Source organism: Passer domesticus, chromosome 2 (assembly GCF_036417665.1).
Source record: "Passer domesticus isolate bPasDom1 chromosome 2, bPasDom1.hap1, whole genome shotgun sequence".
Taxonomy (NCBI): domain Eukaryota; kingdom Metazoa; phylum Chordata; class Aves; order Passeriformes; family Passeridae; genus Passer; species Passer domesticus.
In genome coordinates this window covers 17358780-17384693 of record NC_087475.1, presented here as the reverse complement: position 1 = coordinate 17384693, position 25914 = coordinate 17358780, and the positions used below count along the sequence as shown (strand labels likewise).

At 40.0% G+C, this 25914-nt stretch overlaps 1 protein-coding gene across 2 annotated transcripts; it reads left to right on the top strand.

Moving 5' to 3' along the window:
- Positions 1–1014: 1014 nt before the first annotated feature.
- On the top strand, positions 1015–25074 carry TXLNG (taxilin gamma). 2 transcript variants are annotated; one of them, XM_064407600.1, is made up of 10 exons: positions 1015–1170; positions 9423–9735; positions 10431–10522; positions 13746–13916; positions 14743–14937; positions 16338–16457; positions 17457–17531; positions 20103–20195; positions 20719–20814; positions 21789–25074. In XM_064407600.1, exons 1-10 carry the CDS (start codon positions 1069–1071, stop codon positions 22107–22109), a joined length of 1578 nt encoding a protein of 525 aa, XP_064263670.1. In that variant the 5' UTR covers positions 1015–1068; the 3' UTR covers positions 22110–25074. The 2 variants fall into 2 exon arrangements, with proteins under 2 accessions (XP_064263670.1, XP_064263669.1); XM_064407599.1 differs by lacking the exon at positions 1015–1170 and adding an exon at positions 6046–6069.
- The last annotated feature ends 840 nt before the right edge of the window (positions 25075–25914 follow it).

The window sequence follows — 25914 nt, the reverse complement described above, 5'->3', positions numbered from 1 at the left end:
GTACAAAAAAATGTAAAATTATTTTTCATCTTGAAATTAACAGTGGAACACTTAATAGAGTAAGTTTAGATTTAAAATGTAAGGAAAATATATTTTAAGCAGTTACTGCCCCGCTGAAGTGACTTTATTCAACACTGACACGTGACTTATTCTCTGAAGTGCTAAGCGCCTAGGGAGGTTTAGAGTGATATTTTTATTCAGTAACTCCAAAGTTCCCGTCATATATGGAGTGGGCAAGTTTATTTTCCCGGAAAACAGGAACATATGTAATGTAACTTTTTGCTTCCAGCAGTTTTAAGTTCTCCCCCCGCAGCCCCGACAGCCGCGCCCCAGGTGCGCACATGGCGCGGACGGGAGCGCAGGTGCGCCTTGGCAGCTTCACTCTCCGCTCCGCGTGTGGAATCGCAGTTTCCACAGACGATCCTGCACCCCGGTGCCCCCGAGCAGGAGGAGCCGGGGCGGGCGGTGGCTCACACGGGCATCCCCCGGGAAGCGCTGCCTGCAGCCCCGGCTGCTCCGCACGGCAATTCCCGGCACGACTTCCTTGCGCAACTCGCTCTCCCCGAACGCACGGCCGCCCCAGTTTTCCCGCAGAAGCAGCAGCCGAGTATCGCTGAGTATCGCCAGGGAGCCTCCCCGGCTGGAGATATTCCAGCACCTCTGGGATGGCCCCGCTCGAGCAGGTTGGACCAGGTGCCCCGCTCCGCTCCCCTCCAACCTGACGCACTCCTTGATTCTGCTGATCCTGGCCGCCCCGCCCCCTGCCCCGTCGCGGACAAGCCGCTGAGTTGGCCCCGATTTCACAGCCGTGGCCGAGGCAGGAACAGAGCCGAGGGAAGGGACGGGACCGGCCGTCACTGACGCTGTCCGCCCGGGGCCGTGCCGTGTCCCCGCGCCTCGACGGACGGACTACAACTCCCAGCACGCCCCGCGGCAGGGAGGGCGCGAGCCCCTCACGTGAGCCGTAGAGCTGCGCGGCGATTGGCTGCGAGCGGGAGGGAGGCGGGCCCCCGGGGAGCACTTCCGGTGCCCCGCGCTCGGCACTTGTTTGGATGCTGCCGTCACATCATGGCGACGCGCGGGGGCGGCGGCGCGGCGGGACCGACCCGGCGGAGCTCGAGCCTCGGCGGCGGCGGCGGAGACGCGGCGGCCCCGAGCGGCACCCCCGAGGTGAGGCGGCGAGCCGCTCGGGCCCGGCGGGACGGAGCTCCACCTTCCCCGCCGGCTCGCGGCGCCGCGTTCCCCGCCTGCCCCGTCCCCACGCGGCCGCCCGGCCCGGGAGCGCGGCGCAGGGGCGCGCAGTGCCCGCGCCGCTCCGCGGAGCCTGAATCTCGGGCTGCCCCCGAGGCCGGACCCGCCGAGGCACCGGCGGGCGTGGGGTCCCGGCGCGGCCCCGCGGGGTGGGCAGCGGCCCCGCGGCGCTGCCCGGGAGCGGCGGGGCGGTCCGTGCCGAGCGCGGGCCGCCGGGGGCGGCAGCACGTGGCGGGCCCGGGCCGCGGGGGGCGGGAGCTGCGGGCGGGGGGCGCCGCCTGCCCGCGTCCCTCCGGGCACGGCCGGGCTGCCCGGCGGGAGCGGAGCGTGGCTCTGCCCGCGGGGGCGGCGGGAGCGGTTTCTTAACCTCCAAAATAGTAAAAAAAAAAAAAAAAAAAAACAAAAAAAAAAAAAAACAAACCTAAAAGGCCGTTTTATTTCTTTTTCCGTTTTCTGCCGAAACCACACTGAAAGCAGGGCTGCTCCCGGTGATTTTACAGTAATTTCTGGTTGCAGATCCGTGTAGGAAAAGCTTAAAATACCTGTGCTTGGTCACCCAACGGCAAATGCTTCAAACGTGCTGTAATTCACTGCTGTGTGTAATATCACCGGCTCGGTGCTTTATGTGACAGAGCTGCCTTGTTAATCCCATGTGCTTCCGAAGCATCTCGCCCTGTGCCCTTACATAAATTGAAGTGGCTTTTTAGTGGTAACTTTTTTCCATGGTACAAAGGCTAGCATCTCGGAAATAGTAACTTGGTGGTGGTTTATTTTGGCTGTTAAAAAGGTCTAGGAAGCTGTGGAGCTAGTTTTCTTCACTGAAAAGCACCGTTCTCTGCAGTGTGGGTTTTTTTAGCATTTTACTAAGAAGTAATTGTAAGTAACTTCGGTGCCTATTATGAAAGCAGATTATGATGATGTTAAAAAAAACTCTCTGTGTTCCATATTATTTCAAATACAGTCGATAGGAATTTAATTATTTTAAAGAGGTGAGATATGGCAGGCAATGTTAAGCAAATTCTACATTCTCTTGTAGATTTCCCTCCCCCTGCCTTGATATTATTTTTAGGTTCCTTGTGACCTGTTTGCATTGGGAATTCAGAACTTGTCTACCCTGCTTTTTCCAGAATCATACTGTGGGTGACTACAAAACTATTAAGTTTATAGTAAAGAGGAAGTGAAGCCTCATTGGTGGAAGTGATTCACTAATGATATATTAAATGTTTTCTTAATTAGCACCTGTCTCAGATGTTTATATTAAAAAAGGTCTTGTTAGATGTGCAGCACTTTGTCCTGTGGGTAAATGCCCTGAAAACTTCCATATAGGCTTTGGATTCCTGCAGTGAATTTTTTGCTAGAATTACAGGAGGTGTTTGTCATGAATTTTTTAGGTTGTTTTAAGAATCTCTGGCAAAAGTAGATTTTATATAAAAGCAAAAGCGTGACAGAGTTGCTTGGCGAGGTTCACTCTGCTACTTACTGTGTGGTTAAAGCATGCAGTGAAAAAAAGTCTATAAAATCAGTTGATCTGAAACTAAAACCAACCAAAATGATCAGCGTGGAGGCCGAGGATGGGAAAAGCCTAAGGATAGGAAAGGGTAAGGATGAAAACAACTAAGGGGACCCTCCTGTTGAGTCACACGTTCAGAGGGAATTCCCCATGCCAAACTTAGCCCCAGGCTTGACTGATAATTTAGGCACAAAAGCACTTGAACTTAACAGCACTTAATCGATGCCTCCAGTTAACCAATTTAACAAAAGATTCTGTAGAATTTTACTATCAGTACAACAGTAAGTCACAGGCCTCTCTTACAAATGTACAGCACTTGAGAATCTGAGAGCAGCATTTACAGTACATTTGCTGTAGCATGGTTACACTACACAGACTTGAAGAGTGTGTACCAGGTGTGTATCTGTGAAGAATTCCCCTCCGATCCGGCGAAGTACTCGGGGTTGATGCCTTTTTCTGTTCTCAAGGGACAAAGAGCTGAGCCTTGAGGAGTGGGATCAGCCCAGGCTCCATCACCAGCAGCTGGCAGTGTCCTCCAGGAATGGCGAGAACGTGGGAGTTTGCTGGGTCTGAGAGCTGCCCCCGCAGAGGGCGATGCTGGCCACAGCCTGCCACAGTCCAGGGCAGCTCAAGGGATCTCACTTCAGACCAGTGTTTGTAGGGTCTCAAGAGAGAAGGCTTTGGTCATAATAATTTTTCATCCTGGTTCAGATTTGGGTTGGTAACTTCCCTTGAAAGTCCTGTAACAGAAATATTATTCCACTTGGGTGGTTGTTCATATTAAAAAAAAAAGGTTTTCAAGGATGTTTGCTAAAAGCCATGAGCTTTTTAGACATCACTGTTTCCTGGGAGCAGGCAGTGTTTCTGATAAGCTCTGGACAGGCTTTATTCCTGGGTGCTCTTTGTCAAGGCCAAGGCCTTGAGATCGCACTGTGGCCTGGCAGGGGTGTGAGATGCACCACCACTGTTTTAATGTCTTCAGCTAAGTGAGGGAAGAGATGGTTGGGGTTTTTTTCCCGTTTGTGTTTGAGGTAAATTAAAAAGCTTTTCTTAAAAGCAGCCATGTTATCTGTGTCATGAGGTCACTGAAAGAGCAAAAACACCCAGTGTGGTTAAGGGTAAGAGGAAGAAGTGAGTGCTACAAGCAGGGGTCATGTTAGAATGTTTCTGAACTCATATTGAAGACCAGGTCTTGGATTATAGGGCCAGGAAACTTAATGGTGGAATTCTGCTAACAAAGAGTCTGTCTTGACTTTTATGAAAATAAAATACAAATTTAGGGAGTAGGTGTTACTTACTGTGTTGGAACTTCTAACCTTGCAGTGCTTTGAAACTAGTGATGAGCAACGCTGCAGGTTCCTCTGTCCAGTGTTTTGAAAGTAGATAAATGAGTGCACAGAACATAGTTTTCAATGTAATGACAGAATGTGGTGAAATGTTTCTTTGAAATGGCTTTCAGATCTCATAGCTAAGATCCTTGTTCAGTGGGGAAGCCACCTCAGAGGCCATTAGGTTTGAGAAAGGTATAATTAGACTGTGTGATCATTCAGGTCAGTGAGCACAGTATAGAGAAGTATTGCATAGAGAAGTAACCTCAGTAAGCTAGTCTTGTGGTCAGAAGCATCTGAATAATTGTATCTAGACCAGTGGATGAAAGTGCACCTGCTATAAAATTCAAACCAAAATTTTGTTACATCCTAAGTGGTGGTTTTCATGCTGAAGTTGTAAATAAAATTAATTCCAAAAATGATTATTTAACATAACTGTTGAAAAATCGATTTGAGAAAAAGTGTATTGTATATATGTTTTCAAAATAAGCTTTTCTGTGTTAGCAGGAAAAAGTAACTTGCTGCGATGCTGGAAGCTTAATATTTGTTATGAACCATACCCATTTGTGATAAATACTACTTACCTTTTTTGCTGCAATATTTTTTTTTCTTACTGCAGTTGGTTAGGATAAGGGGTGTAAGGCTTCTGTGGCCAATTGCATGTGAAGCAAGTTTGGAAATGTAGTCAGCTGAACAGTGTTATTCAGATTATCTCTTTTGGCGTCTGATGTTGAGGAATTGATTGTATATTTAGTTATATAGTTAGGTTGTCATCACAGTTGTGAAAATCTATTTTATGTTCATATACTTGTTCCAAATGCTTGTTCCAAAGCTTCCTGGATATTTCTTGAACATATTAGCAATTCCAAAGGCTAAGGGTGGAAGAGTCTTTTCACAGCACAGTCCAACTGCTACTATGGGGTATGTAGGAGTTGTTTACATAGATTAATGCTAGTGCTTATGTTTCTTAGGATAATTAGCTAACATACAGGATAAAATCGATTATGGTGCAGCTACTAATTATGGGATTTTTTTATTAAATGGTACTGGAAGGTATTTTCAGGTGGTTTAGGGAACGATTGCATATGCACAGGAGTATGGAATACAGGTAAGCATGGTACTGATAATAAGCACAGTATATTTTAGCATAGTGTGTAGCATAGTGTGCCTAGACTTGCGTAGGTAGTAGAACAAAAAAATAAGTGGGTTTTTGATAGATTTTGGTGTGGTGGTAGGACAAGTTCTGTAGGACAAGTGTCTGTTCTGTCCTTATGTACAGTGTGAGTTCCTGAAGCTAAACTGTTTGAAGAACAGCTGGCTTAGGCTCTGGTGATCATAGCCATTTTCACATATGGAGTATCTGTCTTGTATGCTGATCTTTTAGGTATGAAATAAGGTAGAGTTTTCTTGATGTGCATCTTTTTTGATCGAGGTATAAGTTGAAGGAGCAGAGCACAAGATTGAAAACTGGCATGAGCAGGAGCAGTGTTGCCAGTAATTTTCCTACAGTTAACTCCAGGTGGTTTGTCCTGTAATCCTTAAGTAGCTTGAAGATGACATGCTTATTCAGAAATGTCAGCATCTTATAATTGCTGGTTTCACAGCTAGGTAGGTTGCACGTATCTTGGAGTTTTGATAAATTTGTAATCTTAAGAATTTGCACATTACCTGTGCAACATACTCTTTTTGCCTCTCTGTAAATCTTTCTAGGCATGTAATAGTGTGACTCTGGGTTGTCACATCATGAGCCACCTGTGGCTGAAGATGGCTGGAAGCTGAGAGACCATGGTAGCAGTTAGAAAAGGTAGCGGCGATTTCAGTAGAAGGTCTTTGCTGGGGTAGTTTTGTTTTGGTTTTATTCAGTCAGTACTGAATCAGCACTATTATACAATGTGCTGGGGGAAGTGCTCTGTTCTGGCTGGAATGTTAAACTGAGAAGTTCACTAGTCTGATGAGCACACATTTGGAAAGATGAGAGAGGTAAGACTTAGGGTTGTTCTCACAATTGCCTCAATAAGGAGGGAGCAAGTTCAGTGATTAACATGGGTTAGCACTTAACATTGTCAAAGTGTTGTTTCTTATTCCTGTATTCCAGCTTGAAGCTTGATACAAACCAAATCTGAAACCATCTGCAGTTAAAGTGTTTTAAGTATAGCATTGAGTGTAAGAAGGCTGTTGACTAATGGTTTTAATATGTAAAGTTACAGCTAATGTAGAAAATTCTTTGTTAGTCATAATCAGGAAATCATTTAGATATTTTGTTTGTGGCCCCTGTCAGGCAATAGCAGATTTTTGGTTTTTAAAATGAAAACACTTCCTAATTTAGGTTAAATAAGTTAGAATTTTAATATGTTGTGCCACTACTGTCAGTTTGCTAAAACTTACAGGCTACAACTTGACAGATAGATTGAGTTTTGACTAAGAAGGAAGGGGGTTTTGTTTGCGTTTTTTTTTTGTGTGTGTATGCTGTCAGATCGTGTTTTAGCTGCTGGTAGAACCACTTTTTTGAGTGCAATATTCTGGTCTGTGGTCAACAATTTGTAATTATATTTAAGATAAGAAAACTGGATATTTTTGCAAAGCCTGCCTACTGCTACACTGAGCTTTAGTTTGCAGGGAGCTTATTTGCTTGTCAGAAATCTTGGATTCGTTCCATGTTCATGTTTGGAAAACCAAACGAAGGCTGGCAAGTTCTGTGTATTTTCACCATCTTTATAGTTTTCAAATGTGTTGGAGACATACAGGACACTTGTGCACAAACCTTTTTCTTCAATTCAATATTCTGATAGGTTGTTTCTGCTTTTCTGTTAGACTTCGTAGAGTGAGTCTGTAATTCTAAAAGTCCTTGTGGCTTTTTTGACAAGAATAGAGAATACTCAGAGTTTAGAAATTATTATTGTCAGTAAAAAATTGAACTGACACCTAATTTGACTTCAACAAAAAGCTCTGCTGAATTAATGAGGTGGTGCTCACTTCCTGAAACTTCCAGATGCTTTAGAATATGCATGTGAATTGCCAGCTCTGAATTGACATTTAGGTTACTATGATGGTTTGCTCAGAAAGAGATGGGCATTTCATGACACATGTATGCCCCTGCTAGTAGTTGTTCTTTTTTTCACTGGAAACAACAGAATTTTCTCAGATAAAAACAGCAAAATCTTTTCAGGTGACTAGGTTTGAAGCAGTCACAAACTGCTCACAAACGTGGTCTTGTTGACGTCCCAGTCCTTCAGTAGCCAGAGTTAAGTGTGTACCTGTGGTGAGGATAAGGTATTGTGTGTTTAGTTCTTGTGCTCTGACTGCAGTAAGATTGGCTTTTATTTTTCAGAGGCTCTCGTGCTCTGGCTTCTGTCCAAACATCCTGCTTCCACTTCTGTTGGCAGGATTGCCTATTGCTGTGCAGTGAACTGGGTTGAGGAACTGATCTGGCTGTAAACTGTGTTAGAACAAGTTGCACAAATGTTGTTGCTAGGCCAGAGGAGCTTGGGCATTGCTGCTGTTCCGTACGTGACTGCAGCCAGTCAGGCCTTCTCACCTTCCTTTGGAGTTGCTGGCAGTTTTGTGCTCTGCTTTAAAAAACCTCCGGAGTCTCTATGGATATCAGAAAGTCTGGAAATGCTTAATGCTTTTGGGTGCCACACCTGAAATTTTGAGTTTAAAGCAAACTTTCTGTATGTTTTGCAAGACTACTTGGGTGCAAGTATCTGAATCAGAAGTTCACGTTCTATGCAAATAAAAAAACTGCGAGTTTCAGCTGTTCTCTTGGTACTGCAGGTACCCTTCATGTTGTGTTAGAATAATCTGACCTTTCTTGTCTTGTCAGCTTAATGTGACACAGTGTCTTCAGCTTCTGTATGAATCCTGGGTTTTAGACAACATCAGTGCCGTGGTTTCAGCCATTGGTACACACAGAGGTGAAGTGAGCTGTGTTTTCACACTTGTTGTTCTTTTGTGTTTATTTGGCTGACCCTAGAGGGGTAAGTCTTTCCTGGAAGACCTACAGTTTAGGACAAGCCAAGGGGAAAAAATGGGCATTTTACAGATGACTTTTTAGAGAGGTAAAGTGTTGTAATTGGTTATTTGTTCCAGCAGTTCAATTACTGCATGACCTTTGTAGGCATTTATCAGTACATGGTCTGACATGGTTAAGAGAATAAAACTGCAGTGCATTTATGTTTGTCCATAAAGCATGTGCATCATTTCCACACTTGTAAAGTGAATGTTCCTTGGAAAGTCAAAAGTTGCTTCTTAATGTTTATAGAAATTATTTGCAGTTAAAATGCTTATTGTCCTTTGAGAAAAGACACTGTGTGAAGTCCATCTCCTCAAGAATGAATCTACCTTGAGATAAGGTCTAAAGAAAGGGACTTGCTTTAAGAATAGGGAACAACAAAACCATTATCCTTGAATATTGCAAAAAAAAGATGTATTTGTTTAATGATTTTTAAATAACCTTTTCAAGCATGCTGAACAAATTTGGAGTTGAAATACATCTCACAATATATTACAAGTGTTGGCTGCATTCCTTTGATGTTGGCTGATTCCTTTTGAACAGGAAAACAGTCCTGTACAGAATATAAAATCCAGTGCAAACCCCTGGCTTTAAGAGTTAGCACATTTTTTAATAAGAAAATGTAAGGTAATCTGATATTAATTTGTGCTTTAAGAGCATAACTGTGTATAAACAAGCTCTGTTTTTAAAATTCTTTGTGATTTTAAGGAAATTTACGTTCAGTCCACTGAAAATAAATCAGCATGAATTTTGCTTTGGCAGTGAGTTTAGCTCTGCTTATCGTGCTTTTAACTATCCATATATGTTGTATATTGGGATTGCAAATGGGCAGAAAAAAACCACCCAACCACCTTTGAGTATTGTTCTAAGTCCCAGCCTCTGCAGGGTAACCAAATGAACAAAACAAAACCACACCCAACCAAACACTCTTGCAATTCTGAATCAGCCTGAAATATTTGTAGAAATTGAGAATGTTGTTCATGTGATTGAGAGGGAAGCCTGGAGATGCTTAATAAACTACTCAGTATTATATAGAGAACATGGGATATTCTGCTCTAAAATATAACCATGTCGCAGCAGTGTTATAAAACAATTGTGGTGGTTAACTTTTTGGTTAAGTGATTAAACAGTTAGCATTTTAGGAAATCTTTAGAGAGAGTTCTCTTTAATTGAGCAGAAAGGATGTATTCTTAAAAATCATAGGCAGTAGGAGTCCAAGCTTGAAGTCAATTAATATTTTGGAAAAGAAGGGTGAAAGTTATAACTTTAAACACATTTGCTTAACACTGTTCACATCCACTTCCTGCTTTCCATTCTGAAGGTGGTTGGTGGTGCCATGGAAGAAGCTGGATCTGGAGAGGTGGGAATGAATAACCAGGATCAGCTGGTGAAGAGCAAGTGCACTGAGTTGTCTGATGCAGCGTTGCAGTATCCCCAGTCCAATTGTTACAGCCTGGAAAACACTGACACCTTGGAAGAAGCTGAGTATATCACAAAGAACAGAAAACACCCGGGGTCCACAGGCTGCTCCCAAGAGTCCCGTGAGGAGACTCCTGGGAGAGAAGAAGCCCGTACTGATCCACCTGATGGCCAGCAAGATCCAGAAAGTGAAAAACACAAAGAGAAAACGTTGGGTGTGTTCTCTTTGGCGTTCTGATTTTTAATATAGTATTTTTAGAAAATATTTATAAAATATTTATAATAATTTTGTAAAATAGCTATGGATTTGCTCCTTGTCTCGAATTTACTCTGTAGCCAAAAACTTGTCACCCGTAACAGGATATTTTGAGAAACTGTGTGTGCACTTCTACTTGGGAAAGACAGTTCTTAATGCATATATAAGACTCCTTCAGCTGGCAGTGCTATTTTTACATGAACTTTAATAATAACATGGTAATTGCTAATCAACTTTTTTAACTTTCTGGTTTAAATCTGGGATGGCAGTGTTCAGTGCTGCCAAACACGGCTGATAATTAAATTCTAAATGCTTATTAAGAACATACCTGCCAATACTTAACCTTCTAGATGGCATTTTTTTCAGATTTTTTATTATCTGTGCAATTCTAAAACAAAAATATTTTTGTGTTATTACATTAAAATAATTTTTTCTATCCTAGTTGTGGAATGGCAAGACAAATTTATTCTTGCTGATGACATCTTGTGATGACTTCCCATTTGTCATCTGTTAGGATTATGCAGCTGTCAAACCAGGGAACAACTTAAATCAGGCTAATTTCTCAGGGATCTATATTTTACTTCTAAGGACATGCTGCTTTTCTGGTATATGGTTTTTCTTCCTCAGTAACATTGTCTATCATCCATTTCATAGGAAAAGAAGTGTTATTATTAATGCAAGCCTTGAACACACTTTCTACTCCAGAAGAAAAGCTGGCAGCTTTGTGCAAGAAGTATGCTGATCTGGTAAGTAATTTGTAAAGATAGCAGAAGTTATTAATTGTTAATATTAACTATGGAGTGCAACGACAATGAATCAAGGACAGTTAATGATTTTATTATTTTACAGTGCTGGTAAAACAGACACTCAGGCTGACTGAGTATTGCTTCAGCCAAACTTCTTGTAGTCATTTCACTTCTACATGACTGCCCAAATCCAAAGAAAAAACAGGTTTTGATAACTTGGTGTTGAAGCATAATACTAGGATTAACAGAAAAGTTGAGTTCTTTTGGGAGTAATTGATAATGCTTTTGTGCTAGTGTTTTATCATTTTAGGATAAAGGGACAGAACATACTGTCATACAGAGATTTAGTGGGGGAGGGAGAATGTTCAGTTATATTTAACTCTTCAGTGGTTTTTCGGAAATGTAGAGTGTTGGAAAGATCTGGGTTTAATTTTGCTTTGTGCTTTCTGATGATGTGAAGGAACAGAAAGAAAGGGTTGCATTTCTTCAGTAACAAACCAAAAAATAAGCAGTTCTTAAAGTGCATTCCTGCCTCATGTTGGTAATTCGTTCTCTAAAATAATCGATCACAAAACTGGGGGTCAGAGGAGAGGGTTCATAAGTTTACTTTCCAGAATGTTCTTGGAGATAACAACACTTGACTCATTTTTCTTCAGACAGGGAGAGCCAGGAATGGAAAGACTGGAAATCTTGTGTGTATATGTTTTCCCATTGTATTTGTAGTTATAAAATGAATGCAAACTAAAGAGATTACAAAAGCCTAAGTTTTCTCTCTGTAGCTGTCAAGTATATCATATGCAGATATTTCTGAAAACGACACAATGGCTGCACAACATGACATTACTTTTCTGAAAGAATTTTTTTTCCTTTGAGATTTATACTGTCTCCAAAACTTTGAAGATGATCTGGCAGGTGGTCTTTTTACTAACAGAGGCAATATTGATTACTTAAGAAGAGACTTAGATTAGTTCTGTTATGGAAATCCTGAGTCCTCTCTGGAGGTCTGTTATATTTTTGCTTGTTTTCCTTGCTCTCTCTCATGTGCTCTTGGTTCATGTGAGTGCATTTCCTCTAAAACCAACAGCTTCTCTAAGAAGTCACTTTCATTTAAATGAGAAACAAAAATAGTTCTGAATTGTAATTCCAGGATGGAGAACACACCTAAAAATGAGCTTTGATATTGTGAGGGAAAAATGCAGTAGGTTAGTTGTTCCTTATGAGCAATTACTTGTGCATGTGATGCCTTTTCTATTTAAGCAAACAGCTCCCGTGTCACCTCACAGTGGTGATGAGGGCCTGCATGAGGAGCTAGGCCAGTATGAATCCCTCAGTTCTGCAGAAAGAAAAGAGTCTGCCCTATTTCAGTTTGAGTTTTATTATTACTAGAAAGATCTCAAAACAATTAGGGAGCAGCTGGACCAAATAAATTGTAATCTCCTTCAAGAAGTTTGGTAGTCAGATGAGATGTGTCCTCGTTAAGGTTTTTGCCCTCCTAGGAAGATCAGTAGACTGTAGGCAGAATAAGCATCCACAGTTGCCATCCTAGAAAACTACCTGTTTTCTTCATTATGCTCAGAATGGCTGAGGAGCTGGGTGGGAGCTTGTCTGGGTGTAAGAAGAGCTCTGTTTCAGCTAAATGAGTTTGAGGGATGCCTCTGTTCCACTTAAGAATGTTTAGGTTGGATCTGATTGTGTTCCTTTTAATATGCATTCTTTTCTTCATGATAGTGATGGAGAACCACTGGCATAGGTATCAGCTTTAATGCCAGCAGAGGTTTGAACTGTTTATGACAGTGCACCTACAATGCTTTTTTTCTTTTTTTAAAGATTCATCATCTTTAAAGCTCACTGTCAGGTTTTTCAGTGGTGTCTCATGAAAAGGACTGTACAATGAAGGTAGGAATGCCTCTCTCCTGGCAAAAGATCTTCCACAGTTTTTTTCCATAATTTGGAATATATCAGGAGATCACTCTCTGATGCAGGAAGGTTTGCATCCTTGTGATACATCTCACAGTGGCACACTTTTACAGGCCTGAAGTTTCATAGGTGTGCAGACAGCACAACCACTTGAAGTAGTGTTTTCTGACCGTGCAAGAATTTGTGTTTAGATGTGAAAATACGCCCTTAATATTCCATTTCCCTAAACTGCATTAAATACACATTTAATTTACTGTTGTCATGGAGGTCCTTAGCTTTATTCTTTCTTTTGTGCTTCAACATTATTTTGAGCTCTTTCAGAAAACCAGCATTATATTACTCTTTTGTCATGGTGATGTTCCTCATTGCCAACCCTCTTTTCCCGTGGTGTCCCAAGGCTGAGGCACCATATAATAAGGAGCAGTGTAACACTTAGCATTGTAGCCTTCTTTGCAAAGAAACAGCCTCTAAATAATATGGTTTCTCAGGGAGCCCAAAAATCAGGTATAATGAATATCTCTGTGAGATATTAATGCAAGAAACTTCTCTTCACTGGATATTCATAGAATAGATTTTTAAATATGTATAGAGTTTACCTGTGTCATCTACCATGTAAACAGCCTAAAGGAAATAGAAAAAAAACAACTGCTTCAAATGGTTGAGACTGCAGATCTCTTAAAGTCTGGACTATGTAGTTGTAATAGTAACTGATTTGATTTGTCAGGGCTGCTAGTTTCGTCTCTTGTGTTCTGAAATATGAGAGTTCTGAAAAATTCTGAAATGCAGAATTCAACGAACTTGTATCAATTACTGCTTCCCTTGGTAGGGCTCCTGCTGACAAGGAGCTCTGTACAGTTCTGTGGTTTTTCTTTTTGATAGCAAAAACAAGACCTGTTGGATAAACAGTTGTGTGTACCTTCAAGATAAGAGTGGGAAAAGCTGTGACTTGTTGAAAACCCAGTCTCAGTTGGCTTTTAATTGTATCTGCTACATCTTCCTTTCAGAGGGCTATTCTTACCCCTGCAGATGAAAGCTCATAGTCAACAACAGGTGCATGCTGCCTGTTCCTCGAAGGCAAATGTTAATTGGCAGATGAAATTTGTAAATTTTTATTTTCTGTCCTTATACATTAGAGTTGTCTGGATGGATGATGGCAGTTTCTCTTTAAGATCAGCTTGGGTTTTTAATGAAATTTTACTTCCTTGTTTTCATCCAAAATGTTCAAAAGTTTCTTCAGTGTGCTCATCTAGATGCATAAAGATGGTTTCACCTCTGTTTATTTGACAAATTTACTCTGTAACTATAGTTGGAGGAGAGCCGAAATGTTCAAAAGCAAATGAAGATACTGCAGAAGAAGCAAGCACAAGTTGTGAAGGAGAAAGTCCACTTGCAGAGTGAACACAGCAAGGCCATTTTGGCACGTAGCAAACTGGAATCTCTCTGTCGGGAGCTTCAGCGTCATAACAAAACTTTGAAGGTTAGTTTATTTACATAAGTTATAGTGCTGCTGGTGATGGAAAACTTACACATCACTGATTAAAATCAGGACTGCTGCTTTTTTCCTTGTCACTTTGTCCATTACCTGTATGTGTAGATGAGTGGCGTGTAGTGTAAGTATAGCTGATTTTAAGGTAAGGAATACAGAGATAGTTAATTTGCTGATGCCCATTTTTTCCCCAAACCAATTCTTACTACTTGCAGTATTTGATCTTGTCATATTTGTTTCTGGGAACACTGCTTGATAACTACTGGAAAAAATAGCACAAGTAAAATAATAGCAGCATGAAATGACAGGGTAACCATAAAGCTTAATTCTGAATATATTCTTAATATATTCTGATCTTAATATATTCTAATCCCATTGATTATATTCTGAATATTCTTAATTCAGAATATAATCAATGGGAGTGAAATGGAAGAGAGCCAAGATAAGATAAGAATCTGTGATTGCTGTAGAAAATGGCATTATAGTATCAGTGCTGGTTTTTACATCTGGATAATGCTGACACTTGCAAAGGTACTTATGTAGCATCTTAATACCAGCCTTTATGTAATGTTGGTAGTGGTAAAGACAAAAGTTTCTAGAAGTTTTGCAATTTCTAAATTCCTTTTTCCCACACACTTCACGGGTAGTCAGCGTGGCATATTATGATTGTGGCTTATGTTAGTTCTAGCACTCTAGAAATTGAAACTGTACAGAAGTGAATTACTGCCATTGTTTCTGACCCAAAAAGTGCATGGTTTGACCTGAACACTTTTAATATTTTATATTTAAATATTTTATGAATATTTATTCATAAAAGGAAGAAAACATGCAACAAGCACGCGAAGAAGAAGAAAGACGGAAAGAAGCAACTGCACACTTCCAGATCACACTGAATGAAATTCAGGCTCAACTGGAACAGCATGATATACACAATGCCAAGCTCCGTCAGGAAAATATTGAACTGGGGGAAAAGCTGAAGAAACTCATTGAACAGTATGCATTGCGAGAAGAGGTGCTTACAGTACACTTGTAATGGGATTTTATTAGTTCCTTGACTGTAAGGATCAGATAATGAATGAAAAGGGAGGGAAACCCCTCATGTCTTACAGCCATTTTGTATATAGTTTTTGTAATTTTTCTTTTTACTTCACTACTGAGAGAAATTTAGTAGCTGTTTGGCTCCCTGTCTGCCCTTCCTGACTGGTTTTGATTATCGTAAGTTCAAGATGCATTGGAGAAAGTCTTTCACAATGAAAGTAATCAAATATAAATAAGTTGTTCAGAGATAGTGTAAAGGCAGAGGTTCGACATACTCAGAGCTCAGCTGGGCAAGGTGTGAGTAACCTGATCAGGCTTTGAAGTTGACCCTAGTCTGAGTGGATTGAATGGCCTCCAAAGGTTGCTTCCAACATAAATGCATATTAATAGTTGAAATTCTTCAGAATTATAATGAAAGGGGATATAAGAGTTATTCTGTCTTATTTCTTCCATTTCATTAAGGTTGGGGTCTTTGGGGGAAGACCTTTGTGTACATAGCTGCTCTTGTTGGCACAGAATTGAAGTAAGCTATCACGCTTTAAGAGCATATTTGGCCTGGAGTCATGGAAGTGTCTCTACTCTGGGGCTAACTGAGCTGTCTTTAATTGGCACCAGGATGTGAGCTAGCTGCTCTAAGCTACAGTGATGGAAAACAGCCAATTCTCCTTGTCCAAGAAAGAACTGGGCTGTGTGGAGTTCTACAGCTAAGATTAATTGGCTGGTTCTTAGTTGGCACAGGAGGTTTGGAGTATAGTTTCTCAACTGTTTCTAGAATGTTGGTTTTTTGTTTTGTTTTTAATCTGGATCAGTTAGTTAGAAAGCTCTCTGTAAGGTAATTCCCTACCTTTTGTAAGTGTGGAATATTTGTATCTACCTTGAGACTCTATGGAGAAAAGACAGGAAGTTGCCTTGTGCTACTTTATGGATGGAAGTAAGACTGCAAAATGCAATGATTTGTGGGATTTCATGAGCTAAGTTAACTGTTGTTGCAACCTTTGCTCATTTTGAGCTTTTGTAATGATGAGGACTAGAGCTTTTAGAAGTAACACAGTGCAGATTAGAGGTAGATAAAGCAGCTTTAGAAGCAAGAATGTAGGCTGCTTTTTATAGGATTTTTGAAATGTCTGGTGTAATGTGACTGATGGTATTGTACCAACTTAATTAGACAGGCACCTGGCTTCCATGACAGTCTAAAAAGGGTAGTTACAGTGTATGGAGATGAAGGGGGGGAAAAAAGGCATGTAAAATGGTCTTTCACCAGTTTGTCTTTTGCATGAAGCTTTTAAACAATGTGCATCTCCCCAAACAGTACATTGCCTTCACTGACCAGCAGACTATCTATGTGTGGCTATTATGATTTTCTTTTTCCTTTAGCATATTGATCAAGTGTTCAAACATAAGGAACTGCAGCAGCAACTTGTGGATGCCAAACTTCAGCAAACTACCCAGCTTATTAAAGAGGCAGAGGAAAAACATCAGCGAGAACGGGAGTTTGTAAGTGAATTCTATATATGTTAAGAGAAATAAAATCCACCAAACCAGACTTTTCCTGATTTAAAGCAAATACAGCAAATTGAGAGGACCATCTTTTGAAAGTTAGGGTAGATTTGAACAAGGACACTTGAGATTTAAGTTTTGTATATGATGCCTAGATTATTGATATCCCTGCTAACAGGCAAGTAATGTTACTTGTTTGCATTTTCTCAGCAAATATGCTAAATGTAATTTAAATTTCTCTTAGGCTGGGGAACATGCTGTGAAACACCAAAGGTACTTTTGCAGTCAAGGGTTATAACCTCTGGTTCTGTGCTATAAGAGATAACACACAGAATAAAGCACATATTTTTTGTGCCCTGTTTGCCCCTCCCCCCACCCCCCAAATCTGTGTGATGTTTTATTTGTTTGTTAATAATCAGCAGTATACTTGCAGTCTTCTGCAAGTTTTCTTCCAATGAACCTGTAACTTCTAGAAAATAAAAGCCTTGTTTTTTCTGTATAATCTTAAAATTACCAGCTAGTGTTGGATTCTTCTGGTTTTTTTAACATAATTTCTGAGTCGTAAGCAGGTGAAAATCCCTTCAAACATGAATCTACAAAATGGTGTTGAAGTAAAATTGGTTTGAACTAGTCTGCAAAGATAATGGTGACTGGAGAAATGAAGGTGGAAAATAAATTAGGCTGCAAATCGGCTACAAATTACATGCAGTTTGTTAATTAACTATTCATAATTTAGCAGTTCAAACTTGCTAGAGAAATAGAAATATTGACTCATGTTGCCAGTTAGAGAAATGTTTCAATAAAACTGCATGACATCACATGCTTTAAATTGTGTATGTGAAAATGTAGTGTAGTAATAAAGCCTGTGTGAGAAAATGTGGTTGACTAGCCCTTAGGTGATGTTAATGTTTGTTAATTTTTATTCATAGATTGAGTTAAGCCATTTTTGGAAGTATTTTCTTTTTCATTATATGGCTTTTTTGCATTGTTTTTTAGCTGCTAAAAGAAGCTACAGAATCCAGACACAAATGTGAACAGATGAAGCAACAGGAAGCTCAGCTGAAGCAGCAGGTACCTTTTCTTAATGAAGAGACCTTCAGTAGCAGTTCCAAAAAGAAAATACCAAGAGATTGGTGACTGTAGTGAACATAAGCCAACATCTGAAAAAACTTAATATTCAGATGCTTATGAAGAGTACCTTGTATTATATTAAATAAGTTTTAAATTTAATTTCCAGTAGGTAGTGAAGCATGAAACATAAATTGTAAAGAACTAATGTTTTGTACTTGCTGTTTAATACATCTGGAGAGTACTGTTCCTGGAAGGTGCTCAACACTGAATTTCTGGAATTAGTGCTCTTCTGAATTAATAGTGTTAATACTACAAAGACTAGAATGTAGGAAAGTTTAAGAAGAAAAGTTTAGGAAAGCATGGCTTCTCTGAAAATACTGGTTTTTTGTGACTGTAAAGAGTTGTGTGGCGAATTTTACTCAGGCAGGTTTTAGAATCTGTTTCTTAACTGTTTCCATCACCACCTGTTGTGGAGCATTGGGAGCAAGCAGTGTCCTGTTTATCCCTGTAGTTATTCAGATTTAGTAACCTGACTATCTCTGTCCACAGACCCTGCTGTCTTTAAATTATTTTATTGTTGTAATGTAAATGCTACAGCAAAATCCCCTCTGAGAGAGGGGAAATGGTCTCTGGTTTTTGTGCTTTGGATCACCTTCAGTCATTGACTGCCCATGGGCTCAGCACGAGGCACGGGGAAATGGCAGTTTGAGCCAACACCAGAGCAGTGGGAAGCAGTAGCTATTCTCTTCATGTGTGTCTGTTACTGCTTCATTTGAGGTTTTGTATGAAGTCTGTCCTGGTTTCAGCTGGAATAGAGTAAATGTGTCTCTGTTCTGTGTTTCGGATTCACTGTAGCATTGATATCACACAGATGTTTTGGCTGTTGCTGAACTGTGATTACTTTAAGTCAAGGGCTATTTTATGTCTCATGCTCTGCTAATGAGGAGGTACACCAAAAAACCCAAAAAAACTGGGAGCACAGCTGGGACAGGTGACCCTGGCTAAAAGGCCAAATGAGTGTTCCAGACCAGAAAATGTCATGCAGGCTGATGTGGGCTTGGAATGGGATCTGGCATTGGGCAGTAGGTGGTGAGCAGCTGTGTTGTGCATCACTTTTTTTTTCTTTTATATTATTGTTATAATAATCTGTTATTACTGTGTTGTTATCACTAATTTTTTATTATTATTATTTTTATTATTACTTTGTTTCAATTACTAAACGGTTCTTACCTCAAACTACAGTTTTGATTCTCCTCCCCATCCCACTGGGGCTTGGAGTGGGGATGAGTGAGCAGCCATGTGGTGGTGCCCTAGTTGGCTGCTGGGCTTAAACCATGACAGTGTCTTTGAAAGCTATTCCATGCCCTTTTTTCACACATACTGTACACAGTTCTTTTCTAGCCTTTCCAGGAGTTAGGTTTAAAGTGTGTGTGTATGTGTGTAGTTTGATGTAATCATACACATCTCCATTGGACCTGACCACAGGAATATCCAGATACTTCCAAATAAGTTTTTTAACATGCTTAGTCTTTTATGATTTTTTTTCCAAGTTGGTTACCCTTTATTTAAAATCTCACTGCCTCTTTTGTTGTTTTTAATAGTTACAATGGGTATAGTTAGTGGTTTCTTGGGGCCAACAGATTTTTATTTTTTTTTTGTAGAATAAGATGAGCTAGAAAGTTCAGTGACAATAATGGCAATGAGTCATGATGTACTGGTGACAAGCTAGGCTAATTCCTGTTATGAAATTCCCTTTACTAATAGAGCAAACCACAGTATTTCTATGCTCTTAATTGTATTGTCCTGCAACCCCCATGTAAGAATTAAGAGAACCTACTACTCTTTACTGAGAGTAACAAGTTACTATAAAATGGTCATGTATTCTTAGAACATCAAATCACACACTGATTAGGAATAATTTTTTTAAACTGTTATTAAACAGATTTTGCAGTTCTTTCTTGGTGATTTACCTTGTGGTGCAGGGCAAGAAAGTTTTCTGTAATTGAATGTTAATGCTCTTGACTTTTTAAAGTGTAATGCACTTCACTGTTCTGTGAATTTCTTTTCAATATTCACTTTCCTTGATTTTTGTTCACTGGGCAGATGACATTGGTTGTGAATGTGCATTTTGATTTCTGAAATCTGTCCTGTTTATTTTGTCCCAGCCTTGGTTATTAGCTTTGGCTGGTTAAGGTGGAAAGGTAGGTAATTCCTAAGTTTTAATTTTACCAACCAGGTGCTGAATTTCCTATATCTGTGTATGTCCACAGAACTTTTTTTCCAGTGGGGAAGTAAAAATGAGGTAGTGATGAACTGTGATGTCTTCCAGCATTTTATTAAACATAATATTCTTTTTACTTCAGAATATATTGCTGTTCTCTAAACACAGAACTCTACTTCACATATAATTTGAATAGCAGGTCTGTGTTCCTCAAATGGAAATTGTAGCATAGTTTAAAAAAATATAAGGAAGTTAATGTTTTACTATTTCTAGTTGTATTTTGCCAGTACCTACATATTTTTGTATTTGTATACACTGTTCAGATTAATGTCCCTGCCTTTTTCCAATAGCTTTCTCTTTACATGGATAAATTTGAAGAATTCCAGACCACCATGGCAAAAAGTAATGAGCTCTTTACAACTTTCAGGCAAGAAATGGAGAAGGTATTTATAGGATTACCTAGTTTCATAAAAAGTACTATAGAAATGCATGCTGTTAGTGAGTTGCATTTTAGATTTTATAAGTATTGGCCTTCTGAAAAGATAAAGATTATTTTGACAGTTTAATGTGGATCATAAGATAGGGTATTAGAATTATGGAAGAGAAATGTAATCTTTTTTCTGTGTTTTGACATACTTAAATAATACTAAAATTGTAATTTCAGTGTTCTACCAAATGTTGATTCTCATTCTCTTTGGCTGTGCTTATGTTTTAAAACTTCTTTTCCTGAAGTTTTTGATTATTTGTATTTGAAAGTTGATAGTCTGTTTCTTTTTAGACTCAGTATTGTTTTCTTTGAATGCAGAATCTGTAGTTGTGGGGTTGATTCTGTGCAGAAGCACTTTCCCAAAATAACTTGTTCAAACTGGACTTGGAAAGTAATACGAAGAAGTCTAATTAGTCATGTAAAACCACCTACATTGCAGCACAAGCCACAAAATTAAATCTTTCCTTTATCTTTGGTAGATGACAAAGAAGATTAAGAAACTGGAAAAGGAAACCATTGTGTGGCGTACAAAATGGGAAAACAACAACAAGGCTCTTCTGCAAATGGCTGAAGAGGTAACCACATTTTAAGCAGCAGTGTAGTTCAGCTAGAGCCTGAGTCCTAGAGAACTTGTGACAGCCTGTCAGTTTTAGAGCACTGGAAGCAATACACTGTAGCCTCTTGGGCTGTCTGCATTATGTTTCATGTTATGTAAGTTATTGTCCTCCTCAGGCATGGAAAATGAAAGGCTGCTATGTAAATCTAAGCTGATGGCACAAGAAGAAATTGAGCCTCGTTATTGCTTGCTGTTTAATTGGTGGGATGTGTATGAAATCATACAAGCTGAAGGAATTGGCTGTATTTCAATATGCTGAGCAAAGTTCAGCCAATGCTGTGATAGAAGTCTGTTTGAAATGCACACGACTGGCATGAAGGAAGTAACCCCCCTGCAACAGATTGATTGCTTTCTTGCATTGCTGCTGCTTTTGAGGTCACAAAATGCCATTACTTACTGGCAGTCTGGCAGGAGCTGCACAGTGCAGCTGTCCAGGGCCTGGTTCAGGTATGTGAGGTCTGGGCTTGGCAAACTGTGCTTGGTTCAGTAGGATGTGCTATAGTGCTGTTAAACTTTCCCTCCTTTCTTATAAGGAGAGCCCCAGGCGTGGTACATTCTCACCTGGATTCTGCAGATGGACTGTGGATTTCTTATTTCTGTGCCCTTCTCCTTCCTATAGTTGCCATTATTTGGGTTGTAGTTGACAGTGTTATGGGAGTTCATATTAGGGTCCTGGTTGATGCCCAGCCCTTACTTATGGCTAACATTAAGTGGTTATGTAGTTCTCATTGCTTGTTTTGAAAGGAGTCTATTGCCACTCCAGCTCCTGGCTAGGTGAAGTATTCTGAAGAAATTGGCTCTAGTTCAGCTGGAATTTGGCCTGCTGGATTAATTAAGACTTAATATTCAGGATTAAATAGTGGTGATTCTTTTAATTAATTTAAGGGAGGAAAATGGTTGTATCATGGAGTTTTTATTTCCTTTGTCCTTCAGAAAACAGTAAGAGATAAAGAATACAAAGGCTTTCAAATAAAACTGGAGCGTCTGGAGAAGCTCTGCAGGGCCCTTCAGACGGAAAGGAACGAGCTGAATGAGAAGGTGGAAGTGCTCAAGGAGCAGGTGTCTCTTAGAGAAGCAGATGTGGATCTGGCAGTGCAGGTGTTGCAGTCCTGCACACTCAATTCCCACGAGGAGCTGGGAACTCCCATTGACATGGAACCAGGAATCCAACCCGGTGCGGAATCGCGTGCGGGAAATGGCTCAGAAAAGACTGTCTCAACAAGTCCTGTTCCTGGCACTGAATCTGTAGACTAAAATGAAGTGTAAACACTGTATTGAGAGATATATTTTGTGTATAACTTTCTCTGTTGGTGGTAACTATTTGGTTTTGTGGTGAAAATTTTCTTACTTTTTCTACCATATCTGTATTTTCTTAGAACTACTGGACTTATGTGGTACAGGAAGCTGCATAGCAGCTTTAAATAGCTTAAACTATAAATTTTCCACAACTGTGTTGCACATCTGCCTCATTTTTTAGAAGAAAATATTTTTCCATAAAAGGATGCATGTACGTTTCCTCCCCACAACACAAATCACTGTCATGGAAGACTGTGTACAGACCTAATATCGTTTGGGGAAAATGGTGACAGCAGGTCACTCTTTTGTTTTAAAGAACAGCACTCTAGTTTTGTTCATTGATTTGCCACTCAGTATACTAAAGATTATCAATTTTTCCAGTAAATTTATCTACATGAGGATGTCTAATGGCCAGTAAAAAAGTCAACTTTCCCCCTATGTATGTTTTCATATATATGAATGAAAAAGTAAAGGCCCAGAATATAGCATAAAATATGTTTAAAGGGTTTTATGTACTTTGTGGTATGAAAAAACAGCTTTGAAATACATTAACTTGCAGCTGGTGAAACAGGGTGTACAGCTTTTTGCAGATGTCTCAGGGTTGTGTTATAAAGGTTAGTTTGGACTATTTGCCCTACCTGTGAACATGTTAAATATAAATGTGTGGGAAAATGTAGAGTGATGCTACCAAGTGGGATTTTGCAGCTGTGGAGCCTGTTGCACAGGTGTTGGTCACATTCTTCCTTCTTAGCTGCAGTGTGCCCACCACGTGGTTATCCTGACTAGAGAAGTCCATTAATGTCTGAACAAACCTCTGGATTATCTGAAGAGCTGGAAAATAAGACACTTCCTGCTGGAGGTGTGGAAGACAGGAGTTTGGCATACAGACTTCCTCTAATAGCCAGGTATGCAACGTATTTAAGTGTTAGTTAAGGCTATACTGGTTATAATTGACCATGAAGATTCAGATATGTCTCCTGAAGTACAACATGGAATTTCCTGCACGTTCAACCTCAAAGCTGCACCAGTTGGCCGAGTGCCTTCCCAGTCAGGTTATCTGGTAAAGATGGTATTTCACATTCTTACACTAACATACCACAAGCAAAGCCCCCTTGTTAACCTGAAACTATATTGTATTTTCCTAGAAAATTTGATATCCACATTATGACTCCTTTTCTTGAAAGAAAATGAACTAGGACCAACACTTAGTGTTTGACAAGGCAATGTGATCTAACTGCATGCTACCCCTAACTTTAGTTCCCATGCATTTACTTTCTAGTTTTGGTTGCTGTCATTTTAAGAAATATGAACATGTGTAGCCTTTTCTGGTACTTAAAAGTTTTTTGCACTTACTTGGGAGGGGATTTCTGAGTCAAGCACATCTCAACGAGCTTCCTACCCCCATTGCCCTTGGCAGTTCTGTGGCTAAATTACTTGAATGTTCAGGCTGCACTGAGCTCCCAGTCCTTTTCCTGTAGTAATGTACATTGAAATAACTTAGTTGTTTCAGAGAGAAAGGCCATGTAAGGCCTAATACATGTGTTTTAGCTCATACCACTAAGAGGAACTGTGCAAAACTTATATTTCTGAAATAGAGCAAATGGGAAGCTGGCCATCTTTCTCCTAGATTGTGTGGGTTTGGTGTTTGTGGTCCAAGCACAGTGCAGGAATGAAAAGAAGGTAGCAAAGAGCAGTCAGGTAAGATTCAAAGCTTTGAAATGTTGATCATGCAAACCGTATAGCATAAGTATAACTGGAAAGAAATATTTCAGACTTGCTGTTCAAATTACTTGCTTCATAGAATCAAGCTTATAAAAACAGGTGTTGTGAGAACTGGTTTTCAGCTAACACTAAGTATGATGTAATTTTCCTGGGGAAAAGCGAAAAAAATTGTATCTGGTTCATCATACCCTTGGCAAGGTAGGACATGCAGTTTTCTATTTTTACAATTTATTATTTGGACATTTGTATTCCGAACAATTCTTTCTGTAGTGCTTGTTTTACATGGAGGAAAGAGTGAGTTTTTGGACCCTGCTGCAAGAATAAATTAAAGGGCTTTTAGAGACACGACAGATGTATGCAACAGCAATACAAGTATCTTTGACACTGGCTAATATGTAAATGAAGCTGAATGCCCCAAGGGGAAGGTTTTTAGAATGGGGATATTTTCTCTATTTTCTACCCTCAGCATACCCTTATCATAGCAACTTATCTGGCCAAGGCAAACTGTACTTTGCTCCCTGAAACCAGTCAGCGAAGTTTCATGCATTGATTAAAAAGTTTTGTTTTAAAAAAAAAATACAAACTGATGTTAGGGACAAGCTCAGCACTGTCACTGATCTGCCATACTGCAGGCTATTGCACTGCCAGGCTGCAGCCAAAGGGGCTCCAGTAGGGTTTTTAAGTAAACTTGTATTACTGCCTTTCTCCCACTACTACAAACCATTGAAGCTGGATATGTAAACTGATGTAGCCTGAGGTGAGTGTGTCTAATTGTCAAAACTGGGGCCTGATCGACAGTTTCACCATGATTAAGCTGCAAAAAGCTAAACTGTATGTGATTCAAGACCCAAGTACGTGTATACATACACGCGTAAGTTAGGGCTGTATCTGTATTGTTTTGTCCTTCCTTTCATTACACCTGGTTATGTTACAGTTCAATTCTCAGGTGTTGCAGAAAATCTACCTCTTTGGACTGTAGATGGAAATAACTGTGAAAAAAGTGATGCAGAAATCTAGTTTGTGCTAAACACACTGCTTTATTTTTACAACCCATGTCTGCTTTCATGAGGAAAAGTGATAAATGAACAGGCAGTCTTTGTTTTGCTTTTCAAAAACATTTTGTAGAGATTTTTCACTAATGTGAATCTGAAATTTTATCTACTCAATTCTGTATAGATTAAGTAAATAAGTATGCTTAATATATTGGACTCTGAGTTTTTCTTTAACATCATACTCACGTCTTCTAACTGAATCTGCTGAAACTGAATTTATTTGAAAAGTCAAGAGTGAAAATTAAAAGACATTTGATTTCAAGCATATTGTTGGAGGGGCTGCTCTGGGGTTTGTGCAGTGACTTGCACATTCCTGGTGCTGTCTGGTGGGAGCAGCCATGGGCAAGGGGTGAGTAGGTGCTGCACTCTGCTCACCTCACCTGGAGTGTCTTAAGGTGAGGGTCACTTGGGCCATGAAGGGCAGGAGCTCTGGCTGAACCTGTCTGCTTCAAATTCTCATGCCTTCTCTCCAAAAATTTACCCATCATACTTCAGTTGGGTTCGCTGTAAAAAATGTGGGGATTTGTGTTAAAAAATAAGGTTTCCTAGTAAGTTCATCAAGTGCTCCACATTCTGTGGAGGTCATACTCTGTGGGGTCATTTGTTCCTAATGTACACGCCCTCCCAGTTTCCTAATACTGAAAAGTGTTCTATTTGCCTTTTTTGGTATATACTCTAACATTTGGCAACTTCCCTAAACTGGGTTTTGCTTTGGAGCTGGTTTTGAGTTCAGTTTTCCTTTGTGTCAGTTTTCGCTAGGTAGCATTTGGAATTGCTCTACAACAACAATACTTGATATGCTCTCTGACTCTTTGAAGATAATTTTTTTTTTAATTAAAAAATTAATACTAACTTGTTTGACAATACCGTTGTATAAAAACAACAGGGGTCCTAGCCCTGAGCCTTTTCTAGAGCTGTGCCAAGTATTTTGAAATCCAGCCACACTGTCTGGTCTTAGTTCTCCTTGTGCTTCAAAGTATTCCTTTGTA